The sequence below is a fragment of the Acipenser ruthenus genome, chromosome 2 (assembly GCF_902713425.1).
Source record: "Acipenser ruthenus chromosome 2, fAciRut3.2 maternal haplotype, whole genome shotgun sequence".
Lineage (NCBI taxonomy): Eukaryota > Metazoa > Chordata > Actinopteri > Acipenseriformes > Acipenseridae > Acipenser > Acipenser ruthenus.
This window is the reverse complement of record NC_081190.1, coordinates 17059838-17082391: the sequence shown is the minus strand read 5'-3', so window position 1 is coordinate 17082391 and position 22554 is coordinate 17059838. Positions and strand designations below refer to the sequence as shown.

Sequence of the window (22554 nt, the reverse complement as noted above, 5' to 3'; positions counted from 1 at the left end):
ACTGTAAAGACCAAGGCCACCTTGCATTAAATGTTCTCAATAGTCTTTCTCCTCACCCCCTTTGCAACTGGACCTTCTGGGAGTCTGTGGTCCTCCATCATCCGGCACTGGTTGACCTCTGATATCAGAGGTTGCACCTCAATTGAGGGTGGCTCTAGACAGATCATAGGGAGAGATCTTGGGCCACACAGTCGAATCCTTCCATACTGCATTTTTTAAACTACATCTAACAATGGTCTGCCTTCATACAATTTGATCCCACTCAAAACTTGCCTGTGGCAACATTCAAAGAGAAGTGTCAAGGTACCTTATACTTCACTGGAATGTGAGTTAGCTTTGGCTTGAATCCACTGTGTTCCTCAACAACAACACAACGCAATAAAAAACAGACTGAATCACTGGGCTTCAAGATTTAAAACAGTCTCCAAGTAAACTGTAATGACTTTAGTTCCCTTCCCAATACATCAGTATTACAGTATTCATGGTAACACTCTGGTCTCGCACACACACAAATGTGTCCACGGGACCATGGTACTAAACGGTTTAAACTGTTATTTTCACAAAGTCCAAACTTCATTGATTCTGCACTTGCATATATTTAGCATATTACTTCAACCAGTTTTAAAGGTTATATATTTGTTACCAGGGGTTCCATAGCTATGCAGTAGATACTATATAACATAAACTTGCTCATATAATTGAAAAAAAAAAACTGCCTTTTTTACCTGCTGGTGTCTGCAGATGTTATAGCAATGAGAGGAGTTCTGAGGGGAAGGGAGGTCGGCCTCTGTATGCACTCTGATTCAGGCTTTCTATCCCAGTCATACTGCTCTGCTTGTCTGAAGGCCAGTGGTGGCAACTGCAAATTCCGACAAGACAGCCTCCTCACCAGGTATGGCTCCATTCCTTGTAATGGTCCCTGTTCCGGGGACTCTAAAGAGTCGTCTGAAATCTGGAACAAAGAACATACACAAATAATTAACTGTGCACAAACTGCACATTAAAAAGGGGGTCATTAAAGAAGCAGTCAGATACTGTCTGTAGTTAACAGTACACTGGCAGTGGAGCGAATTGCCTCGCCTTGTTCCCTGCTTATGATTTATTCCTCTACAATGTGAGCAATGGTATTGTATCCACTTGATAGAAAAGCAACATAGTCAACAATCCTGGACATGTGTTCATCAATAAGTGAATATACAGCAAACACAAATGCAATACAATACTGTCGTCTCTTCTAATGAATTGGCATCTCAGCTCACTGAACTGAACAGAGAGGCAAGGGCTGGACACGGACTGCAAACCATACAGCTGAAAGACGTCCATCTTACCATTCAACTAAAGAGCAAGCTCTATAGTTGAGAGGTATGGGTCCTATGCTGATGTCGGTATTATTAACTAATCCTCCACTAGGAGGAGATCCATTACATGCTGTGAGAGTAAAATTTAAGTTTGCAGATTTAAATGGCACTGAATAAAGATGATAACTATGTATTCATTTGTATTCAAGTGCAATTGTGCCAGGTTTCATATCTAGGTATCTATTTTATAATGCATATATGGGTTTTCTGAAGTTTTGGCAGGGCAACTTATTGTGTTTTTATTTTTTGTGGGGTTAAGCATATCATATTATTAAAATGGGGTTACATTTTCCTAAAGTCACCATTAAAGATGTTTCAGCCTGCCTCGGACAACATTTTTAAATGAGCTACTCAACATCACCCAAGCATCCGGATTGAATCTGAGGTAGCCACATCCCTAGTTCTTCCTTAGTATCATTTTGCATTATATACCACTATTTGTATTGTATGTATGGAGGAATAATTCAAAGATATAAAGCATTTTACTGGCAGAATCTGGGCCATTATTTCCGAAAACATTTCCGTCAATGCAATAGAAAACCAGCGAAATGGGTAGAATGCTACACTGCAGAGAGACCCCGAGGCATGCATTATTGAACAGCAGTGTAAATAATCCTGCTGGGATTTTTTTGCTTAACAGTAGAAGCAAGATTCCAGTCATGAATTAAAAAAAATTAAAATAAATATGAAAAGGATACAAATGGCAGGTTAGTCCCTTAGTTAATGTCAGTTTCCTGTATGAGACTGGGTAAGCCTTTCTTTCAAAATCAAACACTGTGGGGGAATCTCAATGGAATTTAAATAATATCCCACTGAACCTCACTAAGAACATTTTAAATTGACTAAGCTGATGATCTCTGACAAAGTAATAAAGGTCAAATAGCAAAGGGTTTTACTGTTGTGTTCAGCAGTGTTAGTGTTTTTGTTTATAGCTTTATTACTGCTGGAAAATAAAACGGCAAAGGAGGGTTCAAATTCCAATTTCTTATGTATTCAGAAGTAGAGCCCTTTGAGATTCACGGCAGATTTATAAGTGTAATTGCATGCACTTGCACTCCCCATTACCACAGAAGTGTCCTACAATATTTACTGCACATTCTTTAAGCTTTAATTGCATTGTAATACGTTTGTTTTATTTTTATGTCAGAATGTGGGTGCCTTTCATATTGATTGGATTGGGTACCAAGTTCATGTTTACTTCAGAGAGATTTTTTTTTACTGTATTATGGTATCAATTATACATTTTTCAGTTCATTTAAGAATTAAAGAATGTTTAACAATGTGCCTGAAGTTTTGTTAATTTGAACAATAGGTCTGTAAATCACCTCACTGTAAATATAGTGTGTGCATTTTGTACAAAAAACAATGTCAAATAAAACTGCTACTTCAGTTGAATTGGGTTATTAAAATGAATAAATAAATAAACACGTGTCCGTAACATACATTACTTGCTGTAAATTCAAAATTAAAGCTGTCAGTATGATAAAGTTGATGACCACAACATATATCAACTGCATGTACAGAACAGCAATGACGTGTTTAATCACAATTTTAAAAGCTATTCTCCAGATAGTAAAGTATTACATACTTATGAACAGATGTACAGACAGTCAGACACCCTCATATATCCCCAGAATCTGATATTTTCAATAAGTCATGTTAAAAAATGCTAATATCAAGTTTCATGACAATTGGATTACAGGTTCTCCAGATATATGGCAGTTTGAAGTGTGACATGCATAACTCCGTATGGACGGCCAATGGGCTGCACTATACCTCCTTCACACTGGATTTCATTTCCAGCGGGGGATAATAAACCCATTAGACATTATTCTAATTATCCAGAACTGGGACAGACTTAAAAACAGTATAGCAGCCAAGATGATGGTTTTAAGTTTAAGAAATAAAAAGAAATCGTATCAAAAGGTCATGTTCCCAAAAACAGCAATAAGCTGTAAAATAGATCCAATACTTCATCTAGATGAAAGCAATACACAGCATTTGAAAGCTCTGGGTTATAATAATCAGCCACACACCCATTACTTCAAGCACTCAATCGCAACTTTTAATATAAAACTTACAAGAAACTAAAAAGCTATAAATCCGCTATACTACGGCTTAAGTACAAAATAGCTGCACGTAATTATATAAAAGGAGTGCCCAAGAGATGGTCATTGATTTACAGTACTGAGGGGTAGATGTAAGTATAGACGCTGTGCAAATAATTGCTGATGCAAAATTGAAATTGCAATTATTTTGCACTGTGCCCTATGTAAGCTTAAGAGCAATGCAAATTACTCAACACGCCCAGATAATGATCCACAATTATGATAATGAGGGCCTCAATGAGCGCATCAGTCTATTTAGCAGCTGCACTTGCAGCCCAGAGGTGACGGAGTTAGAAGTACAGAGAGCAGTAGGCGCTGTATGACATTTGTAGAGCACGAAAATACAAACAAAAAAAAATGATGTCAGAGGAAGGGCAGCAAAGTCCTCTTGGCGCATGGAAAAGAAAATCATTTTTTTTCTGTCCTGTCCTTACGGCTGAGGTCAACAAGACCCAAGTGTTACCGCATCAGGAAGTGCACCACAGCAGCCATCCTGAAGCCAATGACAGGTCTCTGTAGATGTGTGCTTTTATACAGCTCTTTGTTACCCACGTCTACAATGGTTTGCACCTTGTAAGAAGAGGTGTAAAGTTTTTGGAGGGTCAGCAATTGCCTAAGTGCAAGGCAAAATCCTTGCATCACATTATAATGTTTGCGCCCGCTTAGTATCCGGATCCCGCCCAATTCCATGCTCTTTTCTTCATTTGAATGCATTTCAATATCATTTTTAATGAACACCATTCTTTACATAAGCATGATTTACGGCTGCATTATGGGGGTTTTGCAGCCGCAAATCACTTTACGCGTATCCTTACATCCTTACATCTACCCCTGTATAACTTAAACAGGAGCTCAAAGCATTTGGAAAAAATGTGCTAAACAGTTATGAAGGTGCAGCACCAGGAACCTACTACACCTTCATAACGGCTTTAGTGTTATAATTGGGTAAGTGCACTGCAAAGACATGTTTGCGACCAGTTTCTGCAGTTAACAGGACACAGATCTTCTCTCCTGTGCATGTGGATGAGTGTGGGTGGGTCATGTGAGTAGTCCCGACTCAATGATAAACTATCATCATCTATGTTGCTAAGAAAAAAAAGGAATTAAACGGGTCTACTGGCGCCAGAATTGAATGTTGCTGGCGCTATACGAGGGCACTGCATTGTGAGCACTAATTAGGATTTATTTAGGCTGTACAACGTTTAGAGAAAAACTAAGGCAAATAAATAATCACATTAACATTAGTTATATTGATTATTATTAAACATAAACTGCAAACAAATGAGAATCTGTAAAAAAATAAAAAATAAATAAAAAAAATAACACACCATATGCAGACATTGATAAAGAGTTTCAGTCCAAACCTTTGATAAATAATTTATTGATAAATTATTTATTCAATTTATTATCAAATTGGGTCCTTTAGTTGAATGTAAATATTGGGTATCATTACCATGTTATATTAATTGTGTGGGAATTTGTTTTTGCATCAACAGAGAAAAGTACAGCTAAATCAAGATGCATCGCGAGGCTGAGCGGCTGTTTATTGAGCACAGTGATCTATTCAAATTGCTGAATTGATGATAATATGGTTATGTTGAATATAGTAAAAAAGATTGTCATGGGTTGCTTGAAAAGGTTAAACAGGAGAGTATGCATAATTACTCATGATGCATGAGGAGCCAATGAACCATTCAAGAAAAGATAATCACATGCACTGTATCTGCAGCATTAGAAAAGGGAGGTAGAGAAAAGGGCTGTAATGGTTGAATTGTACACTGTACCCTGATATTAAAAAAATGATGGTAGTACTGTAGCTTGCTTGGCATCAATATCCATATAATGCCATTCTTATAACTGGGTAAAGTGATCATTTATATGGGTCTGAACGTTTCACTGTGTGCACTTTTTCCTTACGCTGATATTTTATTGTCACTTGGCTGCAGTCTGAACATTAACATGATTAAACAAACCAGAAATCATTTTGATTAATCTAGAAATAATTTAAATTAAAAAAAGGAAGCACAGATTTATTATAAATGCCTCCAATAGTTGATGTCGCTTGTTATGAAATTAAGACCATGCAAATAATTGTGATTTATAAAAGCTTTATTGACAGCTCCAGGCACAATAGTTTTTTTAATGGGAGTTGGATGAAATTACTAATCACAGATGTGCTTTCATATAAAGCTTCAGTTCAGAGGCATAGCAAGCCTAAATGGCCTGGGGCGATAAGAGCTTTTTTTCCCCCTGATTATATATGCATACATACAGTACAGTATGCAGTCTGCACTGCTGATAGGCCTACAGTATTGTGATGCACTGGGAGTGTTGTGTAAAATGACAGGTGGCTGGCACTGCACCTCGTTTGTCAATGGGGATTTGGAAGAGTTCTTTTGGGCTAATTAACAGGGGTTATGGGAACCTGTTTTTCTGTGTTTTGGTGGGTTTGGGAAGGGCATGATTTGCATGATATTACAGGTCTGCCACTCATTCTATTTTTAATTCGAACCTGAGAGAGTGAGGCAGACACAGAGGGACTGGTTGAAAACATTGCCCAGGTGCCCAAATGTTATTCATTTACAAACACAACAAATCTGTTACATTTACCATGTGCCACCTCCAAGCTACCAGCTGTGGTAAGACAAAATGCGGCCTAGTTTTGCCATGGGCTACACCCTATAAAAAAGGGAGGTCCCGCTCAGGGAACGCTATCCTTTCTAAACTAAACTTACAGCTTGCAGAATATACTAAACTAAATATTTTACTTTACCAGTTTCCATCTTAGTCACAGGCATCTCTCTCTTAACAAAACCTACTCATCCTAGCTGGAGAACAAAGACGCTGGCTCCAAGCTCCGCATTTATACATCTGATCAGACTAATTGCTTATCAATTAATCAATTAGAGCCTGGTCACATTCCACACGTCTGTTTTTTTGTTTTTTGTTTTTTTTTTCAGGGATGGGTTTTTACTCCCATCCCTGCCAACTTTAACGAATCTTCAAATATCAAACATTATTTACAACATCCACTCAATGCAAAACAAACTCTGTGGCAGGACTGAATGTATTAGTTACAATATACAGTATTAAGGTAATAAAATTCTAAACTTACAGCTTAAAAAAACTGCTACCTTTTGAAATATGACACTTATTTTCCTGTACCTTCACCATTAGTTTAAATAATTCCCAGATGTCCTACAAAATATGCAAAGACAAAATTTAAGTGTTTCAAAAGCGATGAGCCTTGTGGATGAGTATTTCTGCCAGCTTTTTAAAGACAGCTGTACAGAAAATCATGCACAATTTTATGACAATTGCCTTTTACAATTAAAGGGAATTGCTTGTAACAAACTAGCTACCTTATAATCCCCGAGGAAGATCTAAAGAGGTGGATAATAGAGCACAATGCCTATACTATTTTCTCACTTCACCAACAAAGGTAAACATTATCTGTAATAAAAATGTTTACCAAACACAACCTGTTTCAAACAGTACCAAGGCTTACATGGTGTGCAGGCTTACAATGAGCAGCAATTTACAGGGTGAAAAATGCTTTCAGGTTTATTTTCCAGCCTTTTAAGCTCTTTCTGCTCTTAATTAGTCATAGTTTAACTGCAAAACTTTACTTTATATAACTTTGCATGTTTCTGAATAAGGCCATTTTCCTTCAGTATTAACATACACAAATAATACACTACCTTGAACTTGATGTGTCGGTGATGTTCTCCAGGGAGCCACACGCATATATGCTGCAGGAACAAAAAGGTGTTTTTTTTTTTTTTTTGTATTGTAGCAAAACTACTCAATCATTGCATTTAGATCAGGGAACTGAACCACGTGTGTGCTCCGCATTCTGGCTGCAATTGTCTCAATGTCTTAAGGTTCAAAGTTTAAAATTACAGCCCAGCAAAGGTGGAACTGTTACAATAGAGTTTACTGTGTGGAATAAATTCATAATCCTTGCCAAAATATCTTTCCTCACGTGATGAGTAGATCTTGCAACGGCATACAAAATTCATCCACTTACTCAAATTACTCAACCGTAAACTCAGATAAACATTTGTGCAGGCTTTATGACGTCCAAGTGAATAGCCCTCTTTGTACTGAAGTTTAAAAACATTTCATTCAGTAAGACTAGGTAAGGAAGCCTTTTTAAAAATAAATTAATTAATTCATTAATTAAAAAAAGCAATCTGCTTTTTTTTTTTTTTGCAGTTTGTTTTTAATGTAGTGTACTAGCGAAACCCAAGCTGTGGTAGCTTGAGGTGTTATCATAAAAATATCCTCAATTAGAGTACAATGAATGCATTCCATACTGAGAGAACCTGTATATAAAATATTGCTCTAGTTATGACTTTACCACATGCAATGAATACTGATAAGGGATCTACAGAGATGAAACAGTTTGATATTGAAATGCCTTTTGTTACACCGACATTCTACAGGGCAGACAGCAGGAAGCAAACACAACATAAAAATACAAAAAACTAAAAGTATGTGTTTCTGAAATACCTATGGCACCAAAGAAGCAGATTTCTTTTTGATATGGGGGTATAGATTTGATTTAAAGTTAGGGATGATACTGACTAACCTTACAAACCTGTTAGAAATTCCAGCAATGCCCAGAATTAGTTTAAAACTGGTTATGCGGTTTTCCAATAAAGATTATGCTGGTTTAAGAGACGGTGAAGCTGTTGAAGAGGAAAGATTTGTGGAATTAATTTGGTAACTACAACCACGTTTTAATATTTGCCACAGTTTAAATAATTTGAATTGACCCTTTACACATTCCTGTGCTTTAAATATGTTCACCACAACAGGGAAACTCACTGACAGACAGCGGTGTAGCTTTGGTTTCAAAGGTTAGGGGGACAGTTTCTATAGCTGGGACATATAGTAATAAAATAAACGTTAATTTAATTCAAATTGGCGCCTTTGCGTTCGTGAACTCCCTCATCGGAGGGCAGGAGGAGGTATTCACAGCCACTCAATGACAACAAGATCCCAATACTCACATAGAAAATATTTGTATAGTATTGAGACCATAGACATTGGAAATGGTATCATGATTAAGAAATTTCACAATGAAAAGAAAAAATAAATAACTTGTAGAAACAGTTCTTTACTACCGGTGTAGGGTTAGAAAGTGGTACATCGTCACAATGTGGTACACGCACCAAAACTTGACCTGTCAAATGTTAGAAAGTGGTACGCTGTGAGATTTTGGTACAGGTGCAAGCAATTGCGATTTGATATGTTTTCCTATTGTCAAACAGAGGTACATTTACCATTAATTATACATTATTGTTTTGCAAACCATTAATTATACATACATTTTTTTGTAAACTTATACTGGAAACAATCAATTTCTCTAAAAAGAAAAAAACAATTCACGACGAACAAGACAAAATGAGAAGTAAAGTTGCAGAAGTAAAAAACATGTACAAGACCCAATGTTTTGCATATGATGAATATTCACATACTATTTACTTTGGTGAAAAAATATGATAAATTTTAAAAGATGAAAAAGACCAAAAACAGCAAACGTACCAGCTTTGAATGGTACTTCCCTGCTTTCTAAGCGGAAGTTGTTTAGGCATGCGCAAGCAAGCTCAGTTCGCTGCATACCACTTTTTATCCATGCACCTGAAAATAACACAACACTGGGCTTCACTTTATCATCTCTGCTTGAGATCACCCATCATGGATTGCACACCAACACTGCCTCAGTTGATTGCCATTTCCACTGGGTCCTAGTGGAGACTGCTGGACTGAAGTCATTATCCGAATACATTATTTAGAAATAAAAGGGTAACCCTTTATATTAAGGTGCTGCTTATTAATGTTTAATAACTGCTGTATTATTGAATTGTGGTTTGTCATACTTGAAAAAAAATTATTGTATTTCTTGCTCTTATTGTATGACTTGTATTGTAACACTTGAATGTATTTGTATTTGCTTGCGATTGTAAGTCGCCCTGGATAGGGTGTCTGCTAAGAAATAAATAAAAATAATAATAATAATAATAATAATAAATTATTTATAAATATATATAATAGATGCTTAATAACTATGTTATAGAGTGTTAATAAAGCATCATAGATGGTTTATAACCATGTAATAGCCATAGACAGAATTGTATTTTTATAAAGGGAACAGTTTTTAGCCACCTATTATACTTTGGGATGTTTAAACATAATTCTGTCTATGGCTATTGCATGATTATAAACAATCTATAATGCTTTATTAACACAATATAACAGTTATTAAGCATATATAATATATTTATAAAACATTAATAGTACTGCTGCAATGTGAGGGGGACATTTGCCTGTCGTTGAAAAAGTGAGCGTAACATGTCCCCCACGTCCCCCATGCTAACAGACACATCTCACATCTCAGGGTATGAATCACACTTAATGAAAATGAAGACGGAAGTATAAGAACTAATATAAAAAACAGAAGTATAATAACTAATATAAAAAAGAAGAAAGTGTCCTACCCTATAATGCGTGTGTGTGTGTGTGTCAAGGACTGGTATAAAACAATCACACTAAGGATTAGCAGGATTTTAATAGCAATACCTTCAAAACTGAGCAAATAAAGTCAACTTAAATTAAATGCAAAAACATATATGCTTTTTGTTTTTTAAATGAAATATATAATTTATAACATCTTCTATATTACTCATAATGATCAGATCATCTAGCAAGCCAATCCACAAATTTGTTTTTGCAGATTCTGCTGTACAGTACAGTACTGTAAGTGAATAATGCATTTTAGATGCTTTAACCGTCAAACTCAGCACCTCAGTCCTAACACTTTGTATGCCTTTTATGGTGGAACCCAAATTCAGAGCACGACTTGTCCTCTCTCACCCTATTTAACAATACAATACAATGCTGACAAGTTAGTTTTAAAAAAAGAACTGTATATTTTATCGAACATCCTTATTGTGTAACTACTACAATGTACTTTCTCATGTCTGGGATGCATGAGTTTAGTTCCATATGACAGAAATGTTCTGTACCCAGTACAGCTTAGTTTTTCTTTCCAGCTGTGACACAAAAAATATTTATGAACCCAAAAAGGAAAACATAATGTATTTCAGTTTTTCACGAACTGTCAAAATCTACTACACAGGCATGTAGTGTGAGGTTATATTGAAATCCCTGAGTTATGCATGACAAGAAGCCCTCTATACTGTACCTCCCAGTAATAACTAGACCAAACATTGTGAAGAACATAGAAATGCAGGTCACTTATGAATATGCAAATTAGAAATAAAAAAACAGTGATTTGACAGCATGCAGTGTTTATGTCATTAAGAGCACTTCAGAACTGAAAATGAGCACATTTTATGCGGCCGCACAAGACAGGGCATGATAAGCAATCAAATACCCGCAAAGACTAACCAAAGCTTGTATATTCTGCACTTGTAGTTTGTGACAGATCATTCATGCATACAGATCCTGTGATGTTAAGGTTTAAACACTGATAAAACCTCCTTGAAACAAATCAAATTAAACACTGAAAGCACACTGGAGACTACTGCTTATTTTGCATTCACTTTCCCCCATTCAAGGAGCCGTGTTGTTACAATAGAGGTACAGCGTGCACTGTGATTCCCATCTGTGCTGTTATTTCATTTGAGCACTTCTCAAACCCTCGCTCTTCAAAGGGTATAGAAAATAAAAGCTCTGAGAATCACTAATCACAAAAAGCCAGAAAAATAAACAGTAATAAACCCTGAAAAGAAGTAGAAGCCTCTTTCGTACCTAATTCCACGTCTTAACTACTGCAGTATATTTATCTCGATTGGTATCAATTCAAATTTCAGGTCTGAGAATGCAAGAAGTCTGTACGCCAACTGCATCAATTTCATTCAGCCGAGGCATTAGGGTTAAAAAATTACCCACTGATAAAAATGCCACCGTGACACACGCATTCTCTGAGACACAGAAATGAGAAAGCAAGTGAAAGTAAACAAGGATGACTCAGTGACCCAAGCTGTATCTGCCTGACAGGAACGCCGCACTCTGTTTTGGTTTCTCTACCTGTGTTTATAACTGCGTTATTGTCTCCCTCTCAACCTTGTGAGTGCATAAATTACTTGTTGACATGCTAATGTATGCTAACTTTACAGTAATCCCTTTTTCTGGTGAACTGCAGTTCTGTGTTAATTGCTAGCTTCTGGTGCTCATGCTTTGCAAGTGAAAGAGCATTTATATGTGGATTTACAGGGAAGAAATGCAACAACTGAATTCATATATATATATATATATATATATATATATATATATATGCACTGTAAAAGGCTGGCACAAGATTTGAGTCAAATGCATGTACTACCAGGTAATAGCAATTTATAAGACTGCTCAGTTTAAACACAAATTAAAAACAGCTTAAACTAGAAATAGGAGGTTTTGTGTAGAAATCCGGAAAGGCATAATCCAAGATTTAGTCATATCAGATATGATGGGTAAACATGAAGTAAAATGGAAATGTTAAAGGATACCATGGTGAGCACTGTCAGAAAGGCTGCATTCAATCAATGTTCATTAATAAAAGAGAAAGAAAACATTAAATAAACAATACCAAGGACAAAGATACTTAAGATGCTGTTATTTAAATTCTTAGCAGCATACAGATCTCATTCATGAAAAAAATCTGCAATATCTCTTTTTCTTCTGTGTAAAAGCAGTCATCTGGATTTCCTATGAAACTATAACTCACAATCTCTTCTGCAACAAGAAGTAAAACAACACCTTATTGTGACCAATATAGCCTGCTGTTTTAGTCCAATTACGAAGCTTCGATTCTAAAGCCCCATATTAAGAAAGACTGACCTTGTTTAAAATGACACATTTACAAGGCTCTTGAAAAATTGACAACAACAGTGCTGCTTATATAAAAAATAAAAGGTTTTTCAGTTAAAAAAAAATACACCTTCTATAGTACAAAACGTTCTTGTTGTGTTAGAATATGAGGTATTAGAATGCATCTTCTGGGTATTAGGGTACTGCTACCCAGCACATGCCTATATGGTTTTGTATTTGTCTTTGAATAGTATTCGACCTCAGGCAAATAAACGTTTACCACACACAATCATTCAATATTCTGTTTATACAGATATTTAATATAAATAGCGATCAAACTGGTACACTTTTTATATTAAATCAGTTTGGGATTATTTTACCTGGAGGATCTTTACCTTCATTGTCAGCAGACTCTGCTTCGAATTATTTTCTAACCCTGTTTATGGCCTCTTTGTAACCATCTTTTTAGACAGAACCTTGGGTTCAACCTATCAATTTGCTGTTATTTAAGATGCAGGCAGATCGGCAAGAGGCATTTCATGACTAATTCCTTCACGGGGAAATCAAAACCGGGGTCCAAAACAATAGGAATCTGAAATTATTTCAGACATTTTAAAGTTGCATAAAACACATATTCAAAACTAGTCCTGGTAAGCAGGTTTTCCCACTTATTTGTATATATCCCACGCTAGATATACCCACCCTATATACACACACTTTTTTTTTTTTCTAATGCCATGTATCCTTACGTTCTTCATTTAAACATAACAGAGCATGTAACCGTTTTGAATAATGATTTGCTAACATATTTTGTTCAGTCTTGAGTCACAGCAAACGCTCGTGAGTGTACTGTACATTCTATAACGTAATGTTAGGATAAAATGTGATACAACCACTAAACATGCTATTATAATTGTAACAATATCATTTAAAACCTTAGAAATCTATTTATTTTAAATACGTAGTTCCTTCACTATATAAAACATGACTTATATCTGTAAAGCTTTGACAACATCTATAATATGTACAGTATGTATTTGTTTATAATATTAAATCTATTTGTCTAATAATAATTGCATTGTCTAAATCTTTTAAGTAAACCTTCATAGAACAAGCTTTTGATTATTTTGCATGTTCTTCTTTAATATAATTTACACTTATACATGAAAAAGTCTTCTCTGTTTGAAATAATGGATTTATTTACAGTTCACTCTAGGCAATCTGTTCACTGAAGGATACTGGTAATAAAAGTAAACACAATTTCTGTCAGCAATGCCTGTTGCAATGTTTATAAATAGCCTATACATTTTATACCTAGATTTGATTTAAACTCCAAAGCTCCATACCTATTTGATCAAAATTCAGAATAGCAGAAAATGAATTTGTCTTCATCTGATGTCTTTTGAGAGAGGATTTTCAGTAAATTTATTTCATCTTAGGAAATTCAACACAGTGTGTCATGTTTTATGTATTACAGCACATATAAAACAAACACCTTTAGTTGCAGACTGGCATTTAACAAAATATTCTACTCAGTCTTAAATTAAAGGGAAATCATAAGGATTAGCTCTGACTTTACAGTAAAGTCACATTTTAGGAGGATATTAGCTAACATATCAATAAAAGTTCAATCAGAGACTGCAGAATAAAATCACTATTAAAAATATAATGTAGCTAATCATAACAGTTCTGAATCTTTTGGAGAAAGTGTTGCACCAATATCATATCATAGATTATATATAACTTCACACACACACTGTATAATCTAATAAAATAGCATTATTACCTGCTTTTATGCAGTACACAGTGTGCTATAGTAAGATTCCTTTTTGCTTCGTAAAGGTTTTTGTTCACCCTGTATTCCACCCCAATGCAGCATCATATTTTAGGATAAGATGGCCTGCTGACCTACACTAAAGTGGTAAGTAAATTGCATAGACCTCTAACACGACAAGAAAAGCACTCACTCTGCAATCCTATTGGAAGGGTACTCAAGAAACAAAACAAAAAAACACTACTCCGATTTCTATTAGGGGATGAGTCATGCTGAGAGAAGAAACAGAAGACAAATGTGGATCGATGAAAGGTTACCTATTAGCACTGGAATCATGGCAGCCCTGTCAACAGAGTGAACAGGGGCAGTCATTTCAGCTTTTTACATCCTGGAGTGGGATTAACCTGAAAATTATTGTGTAAAACGAATTACATTCTGTCTACACTTTCACGTTGTACTCAAAGTGTAGTAGAATGTATACTGAACTATGGTAACTTTGTAAAAAGCAAGTATAAGAGAAAACTTTAAAAATTTATTAGAACCAACCTGGGCCAGTTTTTCAAAGCAGTTCTGTGACCTGCTTAACTTGCTCAAATATGTTTGTGAAACCGTCTTTTAATAATGGGCCCATTTTGTATTAAAGTTGCTATGTCTAGAAAGAGCACATTAACTTCAACTTTATGAATAGAGGATCTGTCTAGACAGAAATATGTTTAGATGTGTTAATCCATTTACCAGGAGCATCTTATTTGAAAGTGTGGTAACCTTGTGCAGGTAGGAACTTACTGGAAGACAGGCAAGTCAATGCCAAGGGCTTTCATACACAAATGCTGTGTTACAGCAAATCAAGAATAACGAATAGCAATGTTGCCAGATTAAGTAAGTATGCACTTTGTATACTAAGAGAGCCACGTGATCAGAAGGTCTTGAATTGTCTTAGCTGGGAGGATTACCGCTGAATACACCGTTATACGACAAAGCCGACTCCTCACTTTGCTGAAAAACTGGTAACACAAATATGCAAATGTATCAGAATTTAATTACACTTGAAAATGTCTATTTTTAGTTCACGCACACACCTTTTAAATAATAATGAAAACAATATAAGGGCAGAAACAATGTAAGTTAACAGCAGCTTGGTATTGCAGTTGATCTTTACTGCAAGTATGTGGGTGCTGGGAGTTTGTTGTGTCAGACAGTTCTCCTATTAAATATTGAACAAGGTCCCACAGAAAAAGCCTCTCCTTATTACTGCTAGTGTTTACAAGGACATGCTGGATAAAAAAAAGTACATAAAAAAAAAAAAACCTTCAATGATTTCAGATATACTTACTTTGCTAAAAAGAGCTATTTCTAAAATGATCAGCATAAAACAAATAGAACATTTATCATTAACACTTTACATTAAGTGTCTTTAATTACTGTGTATTTACACTTTAGTTACCTAGTAAATACATGTGTACTTATACAATGACAATGTTTTTATGCATAGTTAGTGTACTTAATTTTTTTTGCATGATATAACACAAACCCTAACCCTTTTCTGATACAATTGTGTACTTGCATATATAGTGCAAAATTATTTACACATTAAGTACATTGCAACTATGCATAATAACATTGTAATTATGTATAAATACACATGTATTTACTAAGTAACTGCTATGTAAATACACAGTAATTAGAGACACTTAATGTAGTGTTACGTTTATCGTTAATGCATATAAATTGTCAAGTCTGTTTTCATATTGTTAATGTTAAGTCTATTGGCTGCTTTCAAAGGATGCAGTGGAGCAACAGGCAATTCATTTGTTGTCAGCTGTCCTTCACCCAGCTCACTCATAAGGCAAGAGCAAGCTTCAAATCTCATTTTATTTGATTTATTCCTTTTGATTTTTTTGTATTTCCCATTATGATCAGTCTTTCTGTGTTGTGCTGATCCAATATCCAGTTATGACCTGTCCTGTGAGCTTGTCTGGAAAATGCTAACTGCCTAGGACTGAACAGACTTCCTCATTGGGTAGGTCAAGCAGGCTGGGTCGAAGGTCATGCATTTCCACATGATTTGACTGGAATGAGGAAGCCTGTCTGGTTAGAATGCTCCAGGCGAGCTCACAAACTCACAACTAAATACTGGAGCACCAGAACCCAGATCCACTCTCAAGCATTGCAAACATTAGAATAAGACAAGGGAAAGGCAGAACATACAAATACGATGACATTCGAAGCCACTTGTTTTTAATATACTTGTGACAGCAGACCCATGTTATCCGATGCATCTACAGCATGCACTGTGAAATCTGCATACCAACTTTGAGCATCAGTGATTCTGAACCAAGCCAAAAGCAAGTTTAAAAACGATTGTTCCTATCAGTAAAAAGAGCAGCTATAACGCAAACTGATCACAATCTAGTGTAGCATAAAAGTGAACCTGGCTTCAGATTGATATTACTATATACCTACTGATTAACATAGTCAGACTACTACAAGGGTCAAATACTAAAAAATGATATCCATCTTCAAGGATTTTTATAGACACATACCTTTGTGGCTGCTGTCAGTGACGTTTAGTCTAGTTTCATGTTAAACATATAAAAAAAATGAAAAGGAGGCCAGGCTTTAGAGCCACTCCAGTAAAAGAGTGCTAAGGATACGAATGCCCTAATTCTAACCCTGTCCCCTTGACATTGCGAGTCAGGAATTGTGACCCTCAATCTAAGGACCTTGCTCTGCTATTACACAATTGAAATGGTTTATACAGTTGCTAATGAAATAATTCCATGTATCATACCCGCTGTTCATTTCAGTTCATTATGGTGGGCTCACATGTTCCGCTTATCTGGTACCATATTTGGTATAAGAATTCTCTCAGATTGCAATTCTTACTATCAGGTAGTCTGTTAGTCAGTTCATCTCAGCAACATCTTTGGGGTAAAATCCTGGTAGTTGAGGACTGGGGGAGAGACTTGGTGAGTTGCTAAAAAAAAAAACCCATCAAAGCACATCAGTGATCAGGGGAAGCAGCTGGTTGGCTAAAGAGAGGGAAGGAAAACCGTTTCAACACATTTTTTCCTGCCAAACCAACAAGTTTTACATAATGTAATGTGTAGCCTACCCAAAACACATTAGTGTTATTTCAGCACAATGATTTATATTTAAAACGCATTGAGAACTGTAAATTTGTGTGTGTGTGATTTTATTGTAATGTTTTTAAACTCAACACCTCCAGGAGCAGACCTGGACCAAAAATCGGCCCGGGAAGTTCGGGTCCACCGGCCGACATTTATGTCAAAATCAGCATACCGAAATAATAATGAAGTCAGCGCATGCAATTGTTAGGGTAAAACTGTAGGCTATAGCTACTATCAGGTTTTCAAACATATTAGGGGCGATTTAGGTATGGCAAAGTATAGGCCACGGCTTCATGATCTAGAAGTCACAAATAATAGGCTATCCTATTGAAAATATCATCGAATTTTCCGTCTATGAAATATTTTTCTATTCATTATTCTTTGTCTCTGCACGTCTCTCTGTCTGCCACCGCTTTGCGGTCAGTGAATGCAACATTGTATCAAAGCTAAATTCTTTCACCAATTTGTCCAGTTGATGGCTCTGCTCTATGCAATTACAATTTTCTGTTTACAGTAATCGTGGTCTAAGATCTAATTGCATATCAGATTGCCGACAGTTGGTAGGCTATTATTTAGTATTGGTATTTACTGTAAGCAAATAATAAACATGGGTAGCCCATTTATCAAGTAAAAAGAAGCCATTCTCCGCACACCAATACCAACCTCAGTAGGTCTAATAATAAACTGTAAAGTATAAACACATATCTTATTTATCAATACTAGAAACCATCACTGACCTCACACAGATTGCGGTCTGTCAATAGGCCTAATAAAAAACTTTAAATTCTAAACACATCGGCTCATATTTTGCAATTCTAGAAACCATTAGCAGCACTCAGCTCCAATACCAACCCAAAATTACAATAAGGTTTCAGAACCCCTAATTATATCTCAAAATACAGCCAACTACTTCACCCAAATCCACAGTAAACGAGACTGTCCTACCTTACGTCACCAGCAGACCTCACAGCAGTGCACTCTTCTCCGCAATCCTGTCAATAATTCCATCACTGTCTAAGGCAGGGCTTCTTAAACTCGGTCCTGGGGACCCCCTGTGGCTGCTGGTTTTCATTTCAACTGAGCTCTCAATTACTTAACTAGACCCTTAATTGAATTGAATTTGCTTAATTAGACCTTTGTACTTGTTTTCAGCTTTTAAACAGTTGCAGTTCAAGTTACTTATCAAATGTTATAGCTACCTTGAAATAAGCAACTGTTGAAGAGCTGAAAACAAGTAAATAGTGAGCTGGCTACATGCTCACACCTTTAAGTGTGGTTACAATATTTAACAGAAACTGCAAATAATGAACAAGTAGAAGCTGTCCGTACACAGAATACTGTACTAGAGAAGGACTACATGACAAGCAATGGTTTGTAAACCTGCACAATTCAGTACACAGTATTTTCAGAAAATATGGAATTGGTCTGTTTTATTAATGTAATAAACATACAGAAAGTACGTAATGCCAATGAAATCCCAATCAAATTAAATGATCTAGGTTTAATTAGTCTCATTCTCTTATTAATATTTAAATGAATCAATTAATGCATTAATGTATTTGCTTAACGCATAAAACATTTGCCTTATAAAAGTTATCTTCATATGGTATTTTTGCAGTTCTTGTGCATTCATTTGTCATTGTTTACCCTGGCTTGCCATGTTTATTAATATGCTTTACCATACCCCGCTTTTCTTTACTATGCTTTATTACAATTTGCTATGCTTTTACAATAATAAAAGCACGACAAACTGCAATAAATGATATTATTGATAGGAGTCCTAGCGTACATCCCTTTTTGCCTGGCACTGTACAAACATCAGGGACTGATGTTTATTAACATTCACAGGTTCTCTATAACGTAGTGCGTTAGGTTAATTAAAAAAAAAAAAAAAAACATCATAGCTTCTAGTGGGGCTTAAAGATGTGCTGGTGAGTGGTGTCGAATTGCCATGATACACAATAATGCTGCAGGCCGTAATGCTGCAGACTTTTTAGTATGACAAATGAAAAGCTGAAACAGATTAAAGTTAATGGGCAGTGACGATGATCAATTGAGTTGAAAAGGCTAGAATGTACATTATACCTTTAAGGTGTTCTGTGCCAGCAGTGAGATTCCTTGTCACAGCATTGTATTTGATGAAGAAGAAATGTCTTATTATGCCTTCAATTGGTTGTGTCTGATAGACTAAAAAAGCACCTTAGAGGAGCGCAGATTTATTTATGATAGTACCGGTAATACAGAATTAGTTCCAGAGGCGGTATCTGTGTTGCATATATTAATTTCAACCACTGCATTGACAAAAACATTCACATTTTCAACCACAGCACTCTCTAAACATATGTACCAGTCCCTGGGAGGGGGAGGGGGAGGTGTAATCTCGTCAATTTCCATTAAGCTTGTTGCCAATCACCTTAATATTGATTGGCAAAAGTTTACAGACTGAATTTAGAGGATAATAAATAAAACTTATATATATGCTTTAGGTCACATCAATATGTGATTAATCTGGTGATAAATAATAATACAGAAAAATACATGCGTTACCTATAAACATGTTGATATGAATATGTATTGATATTGGAACTTTATATTGGCGCAGCTGGATAGCCATGTTCATATGGTCAGTGAAAAGGTCAGGGCCACATAAGACAGGCCACATAAATAGTTACTGCTTTACAATACAAGTAAGGGAGCTATTCAAAAGATGACATCTTAATATTTGGAAGCAGTAATGCATGAGGTGCTGTTAGGGATATAGTTCACCCCACATGCACTTTATATAAAATGTTCCACTGCACTATACTGAAACACATACACTTGACAGGGAGCAGCTTTTGACTGGCAACCAATTTCAATACAACGTGTATGAGCAATTGCAGTGTAGTGTAGTGTATGAGATTCGATATAGGCTATGAGTCTATGAACAACTTAAATAGGAGTGTATGAGTTTCAGTATTAAGTGTACAGTACGAGCAATGTCTGTATAGAGTGTGCAAGCAATTTGATTAAATAATACACACAGTATGAATTTCAATATACAGGGGCTGCATCTCAGTATAAAATACATGCCGATAACCAGGGTGATTTATGTTCTGCACTGCACTTACTGCCAAAAAGTGGTTGTTAAGAATATTAGCTTTTTCTTTGCATATGGCATTGGTGCAGCATTTACCATACTGACATAAAAAACAAGCCTACACATTTCTCTACCTGTGACTGCATTTGGATGCAGGCATGAAAGGTTAACAGCTATGGAGAAGTGAATAGATGTGGGGTCCCACCCTTATTCTGAATCAACAAAAACATCTTTTTAAATGTTGCTGTAGGAAGGAAAATGGGTGTACATTATTTTATTTCAAACTGTGCATTTTTTTTAAGAAAACCCAGTCAAGATAAAAGGTATGACCATTATTCGCATTTATCACTAGAATACTGTATATTGTCCACCATCTCAAGCCAGGAATATATGCATTCACTGACATTATGTAAAAATGAATGCATTTAAAATCCAAAACTGTTGGGTTTAGATGTATTATGTGTATTGAACAGCTGAGCTTATGTTAATAAAGTTTTGGGTTTTTTTGGTCTGTTTTTGTTCATTTGTAAAGTGTAAAAGTGCATAAGAGAGTGATATGAAATGTGTTTGTTGTAAGTTATCTAACGGAATTCATTATATCGACAGATTAACATGCTGGACTATTGCTCTCACTAGTCAGAGTGCTGGCAGCAGTACTGTATATCTGGGGGTGTGTGCTATGAAAACGACTGACTGTGTGCCAGCTTCCAGATGACTTTCGGGCTACAACATGCAGGGGGTGCAGAGGGCATTTCGGCATTGTTTTTCCAAAACCTTGTAGCTCAACTTTTTAGATATGCAGCAAAACATTCTCTCTCGTGACAAAACCTTGAATATGAACATCCAACGTAAACTATTTAGTCACGTCTTCATTGGTGCACAAATCAGGACTCAAAACCTCAAAAACAAATAAAGGAGATACAGGTATAGTGTACTGTAAAATACAAAACAATAAATAAAATAAATACCACTCATCCCCATTAGTTTATTATAAATGTTACCCTACTAATAAAACTACCATGAAATACACATATGTTCCGACCAAGCAATGTTTTGTTTTTTTCCCCTAAATGGCCAATCTCGTTTCAGCACCATGTATTAATATTATAAACATATTTAAAAAGTACTTCTATTTTCATAGAAACACCTATTAGCCTCTTGTGTCTGTAGAGTTGTTAGAATGAGAAATATTGTGAGATGTGATTTAGCATTGTCCTTGCCTGCCAGGAAAAACCTGCCTGTGGCTGACTTGCTGGATACATACACAAATACTTATGTCTTGGGGCACAGCTACAGTTATGACTGAACAATGCTTATATAACCCTTTTTCTCAGCAGACATTAATCCAAATTCAGAAATGTAATATTGCACACCAGGAGGCTCAATCAAAAGACAGAAAACGTATGCCAGAAGATGACGAATATGCAGCACTTTCATCCTTTGCAGAACCACTTTCATTACATTTACTTAAGATGTCATTTTTGTCTTCCTTTTCATAAAGTATTCTCTGCTGATAGAAAATGGACATTTTATTACTTGCTGTCCTAGGGCTTCAGTTACAAAGCTTACCACACCCTGATGCCCCGTTGTAAATTACACAAAAAAAAAGTTTTACACAAAAACAGTGAAAGGTCTGAGCCAGGTTTACTTCCATGTTCAATCATTTTAGCACAGCACCTGTGCTTAATTAGGTTTACTGCATTTGAACGTTGATATGAAGGGAATTAGGAGGAGCCCTCCTAAATTATGATTTATGACTCTGATCTTTGTGCAGCACAGGAAGTTAAAACTGTACAAACACACAATTAACTGCTTTTTATACTGTATAAAGATTACAAAATTGACAGGGGCTGTTTAATTTGTCTCTAAACATGTGACTTTTGATTGGTGTTTCCAAAACAAACGGAAACACCAATCTAAAGTCACTTAATAGGGCGCTGGGCCACTATGGTATCCCACTCTGGAGTTCTCGGCTACCGTTTTTGATGAAACTAGCTGCTCGCGCCCCAGGTTGAAATTTGCAGTCAATTGATCTGCAGTTGCTCGCCTCTTTTGCCTTTCACTTCGAATTAATGCATGGATATTACGATCCTGGAGTATGCGCTTTTGCCCACTGTTGCCCTTTGCTGATGATGTCTTTCCCTTGGAGTTCCATGCCGACATCACCTTAGACACCGTTGCTCGTGAAACATCAGCAAGTTGAGCTGTCTTGGTCACTGAAGCTCCTGCCAAACGCGCCCCAACAATCACCCCTCTTTCAAAGTCACTGAGGTCTCCTCTT

At 36.0% G+C, this 22554-nt stretch overlaps 1 protein-coding gene across 2 annotated transcripts in view; it reads right to left on the bottom strand.

Moving 5' to 3' along the window:
- LOC117399458 (cAMP-specific 3',5'-cyclic phosphodiesterase 4D-like) overlaps positions 1–22554 on the bottom strand; it is a 365779-nt gene that overhangs the window by 271793 nt on the left and 71432 nt on the right. For both annotated transcript variants that reach the window (XM_058990262.1, XM_058990265.1), the window contains one exon: positions 726–952. In XM_058990262.1, the coding sequence (XP_058846245.1) occupies positions 726–952 (227 nt within the window). The remainder of the gene's footprint in view (positions 1–725; positions 953–22554) is intronic.